At 41.2% G+C, this 10,914-nt stretch overlaps 1 protein-coding gene across 1 annotated transcript; it reads left to right on the top strand.

The window, feature by feature from the left end:
- The first annotated feature begins 5,014 nt into the window (after positions 1-5,014).
- Positions 5,015-6,064, top strand: LOC101171968 (olfactory receptor 4K2-like). Its single transcript, XM_004085090.3, has one exon. It carries the CDS (start codon positions 5,100-5,102, stop codon positions 6,033-6,035), a length of 936 nt encoding a protein of 311 aa, XP_004085138.2. The 5' UTR covers positions 5,015-5,099; the 3' UTR covers positions 6,036-6,064.
- Positions 6,065-10,914: the final 4,850 nt, after the last annotated feature.

Here is a 10,914-nt window from a genome sequence, read left to right as displayed (position 1 = left end):
TTTATCACTAAGACCCATCAAACGCCTTTTGTCTTGGGGTTTTCCTGGCTTTGCACCCATAATCCTCAGTTTGACTGGGTTGATGGCAACATCATGACCTGGAGCCGTTTCTGTATGGCTAATTGTCTTAGATCCGCGGAACCCCTTATTAGATCCAGCATTAATCATGATTCTGTAGAAATTGACCTCTCTCGCGTCCCGCAATGCTACCACAACCTCAAGTCAGTGTTCAGTAAATCCAAGGCCAGTTCACTCCCCCAACATAGACCCTATGATTGCGCAATCAATTTAATTAACGGCGCACCTCTCCATAAGAGCAGACTTAATTTGTCAGGTCCTGAAAAGCAGGCAATGGAAAAATACATACAGGAGGCTCTTTCTTCTGGCCTTATTCGACCCTCGTCTTCTCCGGTGGCGGCAAGATTCTTCTTTTCATAGAGAAGAAGGATAAGTCCCTGCGTCCTTGCATTGGCTACCGCGAGTTAAACCAGATCACGGTAAAAGTCAAATACTTTCTTCCCCTAATCAGTTCTGCCTTTGACACCGTACAGGAAGCTCGGGTTTTCACAAAACTTGATCTCCGCAATACTTACCATTAGGTTCGCATTAAGGAGGGTGACGAGTGGAAGACTGCTTTTAACACTCCGTTAGTGCATTTTGAATATCTTGTTATGCCTTTTGGCCTCACCAACGCCCCCGCAGTCTTCCAGCGTCTGGTTAACGACACACTCCGTGATTTTCTCAACCGTTTTGCTTTTGTCTACCTTGACGACATTCTTATTTACTCGTCTGACCTCTCCCAACATACCATTCGCGTACGACAAGTCTTAGAGCGTCTGCTCGAAAATCAGCTCTACATAAAAGCTGAGAAATGCGAATTTCACGTCTCCTCTATCTCGTTTTTGGGGTACATTTTTGAAGCCGATAATATTAAACCTGATCCTGCTAAAATCGAGGCCGTCTCAAACTGGGAACCGCCTGAAAATAGAAAAGGACTACAATAGTTCTTAGGATTCGCCAACTTTTACTGACGTTTTATTCGAAACTATAGCACCATAGCTTCATCCCTCACACAACTCACCTCCATCAAGAGGCCTTTCACCTGGGGACCCGAAGCTCAGGCGGCATTCGACAAACTTAAGAAACTATTCATTTCCGCACCCATACTCATCCAACCTGATCCCTCCAGGCAATTTGTGGTTGAGGTTGACGCATCTGATACTGGAGTTGGGGCAGTCCTTTCTCAACGAGAGGAGTCCTTTGGCAAGTTGAAACCATGCGCTTTCTTTTCCCGTAAGTTAACTTCAACAGAACGGAATTATGACGTGGGAAATGGAGAGTTGCTGGCCATCAAACTAGCATTAGAAGTGTGGCGTCACTGGCTGGAGGGGGCTCAACATTCCTTCATCGTGTGGACGTACCACAAGAACTTGGCTTATTTGCGGTCGGCAAAGAGACTCAATTCACGACAAGCCCGTTGGTGTTTGTTTTTTGACAGATTTAACTTTACAATAACCTACAGACCTGGAAGCCGTAATATCAAGCCAGACGCCCTTTCTCTGAAGTACAGCTCCAGTGATGACTCAGTCTCCTCCACCATCATACCATCCACCTGCATCCTGGGGAGTCTCACTTGGGACATCGAGTCTAGAGTACTACAGGCACAAGGTGAGGAGCCTGATCATCCCCCAGCACCTCCTAACACTTTTTATGTCCCCAACGTCTCTTCGTTCAGAAGCAATCTCCTGGGATCACGCCTCCCAAATAGCCTGTCATGCTGGTGTTCATAGAACCCTGAACCTCCTACGACGGCGCTTTTACTGGCCGTCCATGGAGAAAGATGTCAGGGAGTACATCGCAGCCTGCACAATCTGCGCCTGCTCAAAGACCTCCAAAACTCCACCGGCCAGTCTACTACAGCCTCTTCCTATACCCGGATGCCCTTGGTTTCACATCGCCATGGATTTCGTCACCGGACTGCCACCCTCTCAGGGTAACACCGTCATTCTGACTGTTATTGACCGTTTCTCTAAGGCCGCCCAGTTCATACCTCTCACCCAGCTGCCCACAGCCACCGAACTAGCGGAGATCCTGGTCCAGAATGTGTTCCGACATCACGGTATCCCTATGGACATTGTCTCAGACCGTGGACCCCAATTCGTCTCGCATGTGTGGAAGGCCTTCTGCTCGGCGTTAGGGGCCACGTTCAGCCTGACATCTGGCTATCATCCCCAATCTAATGGGCAGGCGGAGAGGGCCAACCAGGAGCTTGAGGCCGCTCTTCTTTGCCTAGCCGCTCAGAATCCCGCCGATTGGTCCAACCTCCTATTCTGGATTGAATTCGCCGACAACAACCACCCGTCATCGGGCACAGGGGTATCCCCGTTTGAAGCCTCACTTGGGTACTCACCGCCTCTGTTCCCCTCACAGGAGCTCGACATAGCAGTTCAACATCACCTCCAGCGATGCCGGGACATCTGGCTTCAGACCAAAGAAGCCCTCCTGCGCACCAGGGAGAGTTACTGCCGCATCGCGAACCGTCACAGGGTGGTGGGACCTTCGTACCAACCAGGTCAGAAAGTTTGGCTTTCATCACGCAATATACCCATTCAGGCCTCATCCCGCAAACTGGCTCCCCGCTTCATTGACCCTACACCATTGAACGCATCGTCAATCCCACCTGTGTCCGCTTACGGCTCCCGGCGGCTCTCAAGGTTCACCCATCATTTCATATATCCCAGATTAAGCTTGTACAGGAGAGCCCTCGTTGCTCGCCGTCCGCTTTCACTCCACCCGCCCGTATCATCGACGGCGCTGTTGACGGTGTTGGACGTCCGGCGTCGGGGTCAGGGTTTTCAGTACCTGGTGGATTGGGAGGGTTCCCTCCTTGACGATTTCTTCCGTGCTCACCCGGATCGTAAAATTGATTACTGGAACGCCCTGCTTGCTGGTCTTCCAAAAACAAATATTAGGAACCTTCAGCTTCTCCAGAACTCTGCTGCACGAGTTCTTACAAAGACCAGGAGGCGGGCTCACATCATCCCAATTTTAAAATCCCTGCATTGGCTCCCCATATGCTTCAGGATTGATTTTAAGATACTTTTAACAGTTTTTAAATGTCTTAACGGTCTTGCGCCTTCTTATTTATCAGATCTGTTAGTAAGATATGAACCCTCGCGGACCCTGAGATCCTCTGGCACTGGTCTGTTGACCATTCCAACTGTAAAAACTAAAACCTATGGAGAAGCTGCATTTCAGCACTATGGTCCCCGCTTATGGAACAGTTTGCCAGAGAGCTTGAGAGCCGCAGAGAGCATTGATACTTTTAAGAAAAGGCTCAAGACCCATCTTTTTAACCTGGCTTTTAGCTAATTTTTATTTTTTATTTATTTATTTTACTACTTTTATTTATTTATTCAGTTATTTATCTATATGTATTTTCTATTTTTTATTTTATTTCTTTATCCATTTTATCTTGTTTTATGAACTTGAACCTGATTTTTAACGTGTTATTTTAATTTACCTTATTTCAATGTTTTATTGTTTTTATCAATATGTTTACTTTTTGATTCTCATTTTTATTCATTTTTATTTCCGGTGCTTCCTCAGCTGGAACCTCTCCCTCTGGGTCGGCTGCTGTTCAGCCATTGCGGCTCTGGGTGGGGACCTGCTTCACTGCTTAGCTGTGGTGGAGTGGTCCCCGCCTGTGATGTTGCATTTGGCTGTCTATGCGGCTGTTCACAGGGGGGGGAGGTTCCAATTACTAGCGTTTCCCGCATCATGTTTTTGTGCTCAGCATATGTTTTACAGCCTATTTTTCATTGTCATTTCTCATCAGTTAGAGAGTGGGAGGTGTGAAAGGCGTGGGGGGCGATGTGCCCTATTATTTATTTATTTATTTATTTATTTATTTATTAATGCTTGCTTGTTTTTATATTTTGTTGTTTTAATGTAAAGCACTTTGTGTTATATTTTTATATGAAAAGTGCTTTATAAATAAAGTTTGATTTGATTTGATTTGATCATGACATTTACCAAATATTGGGATTACCAAAAGGCTTGTATCAGAGGACATCAGGATCTGCGAGGGCTCATACTTTAAAATCATGAAAGATAAATATGAATGGGGACCTTTATTATTATTATTATTGCTATTAAAAAAAGAAAAAAATCAGTTTGCTAAAGTTCTGTTAAAGTTATATAGCAGGTAATGAAGACTCGTCAGCTTATTCATGCAACAATAAATATTTTGTGAGAAAGTCTATCTTTATTTTATTGTCTATATTTTTACATTTTCATATAGACATGAATTATAATAAAAGTGCTCAATAGCTCTGAAGATACTGAAACTATTTTCACCAAGTTTTCTGTACTGACTAATCGTGACCTTACTGTGCTACTACAACAAAGATTATGTTATTCAAATTAAACATTCAAATCACTCTTCTTTAAATGTCATTTTCTACCTTTCAAATTTGCTTTAGATTTCTTTCTTTTTTTAATAATCAAAACAAATGTAGTATTCAGTAAAGTTAAATAAAGGTTTTCTTCTATTTATTGAGTAAATTTTAGAAGTATATCCTGGGATTTCTGCAATTATGTTATTTTTATTTTCAACTAATTGACCAATAATAATCATATGGCTCTTTTAGATTTATATTAGCTAAGACTTTTTCAGAAGGCAATGGACAATAAAATGGTCTTGATGTAAACTGATAAAACAGGTTACTTTCCATCAATCACTTCTTACATTACGCATTTTAATAATGAAGGGCCAATAAGTGCAAATCAACCCAAAAATTACTTTTCACACTTTTACACGTCCAAAACGGAAAAACTATATGAACAGTTTTTTGTTTTTGCAATGCTTATGACATCACTTGTTTATCATCTGATGCATGTGAGGGCAGAGCTCATAAATGACACACCAGCCTAAGCAAACCCTGCAGAGCAGATCTGCCCTCATCGCAACAAGTACCGGTTGACATCTCAACATGATTTGGGGATTTTCTCCTCAAGCAGGAAGTTCTTCTTTAAAGACTGTCCTATTTTTCTTTATTGATTCTTCATTGTGTGCTCAGTTTTGATTATTGTCTTCCATGGCAAACATCTCTCAGGGTAACATCACAAGTGAATCACTTTACCAGAACTTTGGGAGTACGTTGATCTTTTCCATTATTTCTACTGTTCCCTCCTGTGTTTTTCTTGTCATAAATGGCATCATGTTGTTCACGTTGAGGAGTAAACCGGTGTTTCGGGAAACCTGCCGCTTTATTCTCCTCTTTAATCTCCTTCTTGCAGACACTCTTCAGCTGGCACAGAGTCAGCTTCATCTTTTGCTGACTGTTTGTAGAGTTAAAGTTGCATATTCTCTGTGTATTGCACTCAACATGATTGTTAATCTAGCCACTGGGATTTCTCCTCTCACTCTGGTGTTGATGCCTTTGGAGCGGTACGTGGCTGTGTGTTACCCACTGAGGCACGCTTCCGTCATCACGGTCAGAAACACAGTAGCTGCAGTTATTGCAGTCTGGGCCGTCAGTTCACTCAACAGTCTGACTCGAGTTCTGATGTTTTTGAAGTTTCCTTTTGAAAAGATGGAAGTTTATGATCTCTGTTCTAACATTGCTTTAGTTCTTGGGGCTTTGACAGCAGAATACGACAGAGCGTACACTTGTGTGGTGTTTGTATCTGCAGGTGTGGCCGTCACTTCCTCCTACGTGGGGGTTATAGTAGCTGCCAGGTCAGCCTCCACAGACAAAGCTTTAGCTCGTAAGGCTCGACACACTCTGCTACTGCATCTGGTTCAGCTGGGACTCAGTCTGTCTTCCACCATTTACAACCCACTGGTCATTGCCCTTTCTAAAGTTTTAACAAGAATGGCATTTCTGTGGATTCAGAATATTTTTTATGTCACGTTCATAATATTTCCCAGATGTATGACCTCTCTGATCTACGGTCTAAGAGATCAAACCATCAGATCTCTTCTTTTGGACCATCTGTGCTGCCGTCTAAAAGTTAGGATCAGAGGCTGAGGGAGGCAATAACACTTAAGTAAAAAAAATAAAAAAAAATTTAAAAAAAGCAGTGAATTTAGGCAGAGTTAAGAAAATGGCCACTATTTAATTTTTTTTCCCATAAAGAAAAAAAAACGACCACCGTATTGTGTAAGACAATGTAAAACATTCAGAAAGTGGAGAACTTTTGAGAGAGTTTAGTGTGTTTTTTAAAAATGTGAGTACATCATTTATCATAACTGTATAAGTTGTTATCATATCTGACAAATTAATAAGTAATCCAAGTCTAAACCCCACCCCAGCACACTCAATTGGACTGAATGAGATATTTTGCTGTATGAATAATTTCGTACTTGTTAAAAACGCATTCATGTCATGATTCTGTACTTCGGTTTGGTTTTTCAGAGTGTTCTTGTTTTTGGTAATGCTTTGAGTTGTTCCCCTATCAGTTACTCCAGGTTCATGTTGATCATCTACAGCTGCCTTCATTTAGTGAATTACCATCAGTACATTTAAGTGACTGGTTTTCAAATTGTCAGTGTCAGGTTCATCTGCTCTGTTCTGGTCTGGTCTGTCACCCTTTTTGTTTCCCCCCGAATAGTACAAAAGTGCAGGGGGGTATTCCAGAAACCATGCTTAAACTAGCCTGACTTTAATCCTGAACTCTGGCTGAAATCTGCCTGAACTTGCTTACTCTGGGTATGTCGGTTCCAAAAGACCGGATATGAGTTAGTGTAATTAATTGGTAACCCTGGGTTAGTGCACGTGCACGGCAAGTACATAAAGATATTTTCAATGGATCGCCGATATCTTGAGTCACCATGGAAACGCGTGTAGAACAAAAGAGAGCGCTATATTTCAGTGTGACAGAGTCTGAGATTTAAATGATGGCGTATGAAGATTATATGCCCATCAAAAAGGTAATACGACTGCATCATCAAAAGAATGAGATTCTGCTTGGAGAAAAATAACAAAGTAAACGCACGAATTTCTATCTCATTTCCATTTTCATTGTGACGCATATATATATATATATATATATATATATATATATATATATATATATAACTTATCCAGCTAAAATGAATTAATTGAATTAAATTTATTCAACCTAATTTCTTACGTCTATCCAACTCAATTATTGTTCATATAACTCAAATTTACATATTTATATAATTAAATGTCAAATGACTTCAATTCAATTAAATGTTTTTCCATCTTAATTTATTGTACTTCTTGAACTCTCATATGTCTAAGTTTGACCCTACAGATATATCTCATTTTTAGAACATTAAAGTGAAAGATAAAGTGTGAAATTGCAATACATGTCACATGTTCAGCTATCAGGACTCTGACTTTAACTTCAATTCACGTAACATCAATTTGCACTTGGGGTGCTAAATAAACTCATCATCCTCTACTTCCTTCTCACTCATGGTGAAAAAAGAATTCAACATAGGACAAAATAACGCAGCAAAAAACAGTAAAACAGCTACAATACACACATTTCAGTCAGACGACTCATGCAGTAAAATATATTTATTTTCACATTCTTTTAGTTAGGCATTTACATCTTCTAATTTGGCATTCATATTCTTTAGCTTGGCATTCCCATTCTTTTATTTCGCATTCCTTTAGTTTGGAATAAGGCTCCGTACAATTCCATGAAACAAAATTTCCATAAAACTTTAGGGTAACAACTACCCCTAACACCAAAGATCATCAAGGTTGAAGACAATGCAGATGTATAATCAGTATGTAAGTCAGATGAAGTGTGTTTCTGAGGCGTTCCATATCCAGATTTACAAGTATGACTGCTATGTGTGACCCGGCACCATTAACCGTTGGGCCACCCCCTTTCGAGAACAGCGCCACGAAGGGAACATACTATCTAGATTGAAGAGAAAAGGAGCCAAGCAAATTGAAAGTGGAGCCATGTCCGCTAGAACGCTGTAGGGAACTAAAAATTGAACTGCCAAATACCAACCTGTAAGACGACACAAACTTAACATCCAATTGGCATAATATGATACAAACTTAAGTAACAACCATAATTTAGAGGCTTCCATCTGAGTACTATGAACAAGCTTAACGCTATAATTTTGATGCTTCTATCTGGCATACTATAATGCGAGCTTAAGTAACTTCCAATTTCGAGCTCCATTGCATACTGTAATACAGCTGAAGAACATCCTAAATTTGAGACTTACACCTGGCAATGTAGTTTTCAAACATCTATAATCCAAGAATTTGTATTCCATTATGATGCTAACATATTGGTTGATTCAAGTAAGAAATCTCATTGAAACTCAGAGGAGGTTTACCGCCCCATCACTTTCAGTGCAGAGTAGGTACGTGGAGTGCAGTCGTCGTTGCAGCTCCAGGAGTGCAGGGGCAACGATCTGCAGGGAAGCTGCAGGACGAGCAGAGACTCTGGAACTTGGAAGCCATCCAACTTTGTCGAGGGTTTTACATCATCCGCCAGAAACTGAACTGCTGACAACTGGACAACAAGAGCACATCTAACTTAAATATTAATTGGCAAAAGGGATGTCTGGATACTGAAAATAAAGAACTCTTGGATCTGAAGCTAGAGAGCGTCAGTCATCTAGTTTCTACAGCCGGTGTTCAGACTTTGAATGCATCATGTTCATCTGTCTGTCCCCTTCGTACAAAATGTCTGTGCTGTTTATACGAAGTAAAACTTCCACAAAAAGATAAGTACCTGTCTCTGAGTCATTATTAACTTGTTTCTGTGTGCAGGAAGCTGTGGGTACGAACCTAACCTTTCCTATTTAGAAAAAAACAGTTTCCTCACAAATACACAAAGTCCAGCACAGGGCTACCGACAAATGTAGTTGAAAACATGACTATTACGACAGCCGAAATTTAAACTGATAAATAACACCTTGCCCTGAGCATCACCTACCAGAAGATGCCACTGGGAGGGATGGAGAGGGAGAACAGTGAGAACATCAGCAACATCCACCTTCCCCAGCCATGCATTGAAAGGATCACAAGGAATTAGGCTGCTGACAGTTCTAACATAGTTCTCTTCCATAAAGGATGGACTTCCCGACGGAGGAGCTGTGCCTGCAGGTCTTTCTCACCCCCTCTGCGATCCCACTTCTGACACCATATGTGGCGGGGTCCCGCCGGGAAAGGATGCAGAGGAGCCAAGGTGAGGAGGTTCTGTCTTTATTCAGGACACAATAGCTCTACGCAGGGCCACACAGCACCTAACACCTCAGTCTCACTCCTCATTTCACTACCTGTGGTGCTCCCCTTTGAACGCTAAGCCACGCCTGTTGGGCGTTGCTCTCAATTATTGTCCAGGTGGCAGCACAGGTAGTAATTTTAAAACATAAAATGCACAAACAATAAAACACGGTGTGGCCCCCCCTCATCGTCTGACGGTGCCACACCGTCACATTGAAACTTTTTTTATATATGAAAAAACTGGGTAGAAACTAACAGGATCTCTTTTTTCTGACAGGTATCTATGCTCTACAATAGTTAGTTCAGCTTCTAAAACTGCAGCTTTCCTTACATCCAAAATATTTGTCTTTTCTTTAGTAAAAAGATCATTTCATAAGGACTTTACTTTTTTTTTGCCACAACTGAAGTTTATTTTTGCTTTGACTTTATGCATTTTCTGTCAAAGATTTTAACAAAGTTAAGTGTCTTTTTTTAATCAACACTCAGCAATATTTTGCTTCCACCAGAGGCTTCAAACTTAGACAGATAACTTGACATGACTTTATAATAAATGGTTGGACTCTCACAGTAGCTCTGCAGTAACCTGGTGAAAGGATACTTTTTCTCTTCATAAGTAAAAGCAAACCCAAATTGACTGATTGGATGTATAGGAATAGGAGTTTTTTTTTTTTTTTTTACTTCAAACATTTTTTTTTCTTCAAGTTTCTTCCGTAGCATAGAAAAGAAAGTGTTGTTTTAGAAAATTAGGTAGCATCCTGCCTTGAATGATTCAACAAGGTATGTGGACTTGGAACACATGGTGCTCTTTGAACAACCGCCCGATTAACAGTGAAGAATTTAAAAGCCATAGAATTGGTTCAGAATCATTGTCAGCTGATCATGCATGTCATATATGTGAGACTGAAGTTGAGAGGAGCAGACACATGGGAGGGCAGGTTGCGGAGGTGGGTGTCAGGCACTCATGGTGTGGGGGTGGGGGCTGTTTGCAGGTTGTGTTGTGGATTGTTTCTGTGCAGATGGTCACGTGCCAGCTAACGTCCTTGGGAGCCGTGAAATGGGAGACCACTGACCAGGCAGATCCTTCACCCTCCTTTCTCCATTTACATATTCATCAATACATTGTATAAATCCCCGGGCAGGGCTCTTTCTTTGTGTTCCTGCTGTGAGCCCTGTTATAATCACAGGCATTCAATTGATTGAGCCTGGATATCTGTATTAGAAATATTGTTAGGGTAATAAATCTTTGGCTTGAATTGGAAACTCCCCGTCTGTGCGCTTTCATTCCAACATATTCTCCACGCTTGAACAGCTTGTAAATCTCAGACCATTTTCCATCCGACTAATAGATAGTTTTTTACAGGAAAAACTAGAAGCTTTACATGATAAGTCTTATAACTCCACAATCACTCCTGCTTTAACTTGACTGCAAACACCGTAGGTCTTTTTCATAGTTCTCATCTGTTCTGCAATTATTTCTTCACTTAGCCTTTTTACTCATCACAAATTAAACAAAAACACAATTCTAACACAGAACCACAACAGGTTTGTTAAAACACAGTCAAAGCACAGGATAACCACAGACAATAACGTTTAACAGTTCTCTCAAAACTAAACAAAAGCACAAAATACACAACACAACAACTTAGGTATCTCAACACTGCACAAAATAAAACATTTC

This window comes from Oryzias latipes, chromosome 14, assembly GCF_002234675.1.
Source record: "Oryzias latipes chromosome 14, ASM223467v1".
NCBI classification, from domain to species: Eukaryota; Metazoa; Chordata; class Actinopteri; order Beloniformes; family Adrianichthyidae; genus Oryzias; species Oryzias latipes.
Note: the sequence above shows the minus strand (reverse complement) of the source record. Positions and strands in the feature narration are given on the sequence as shown.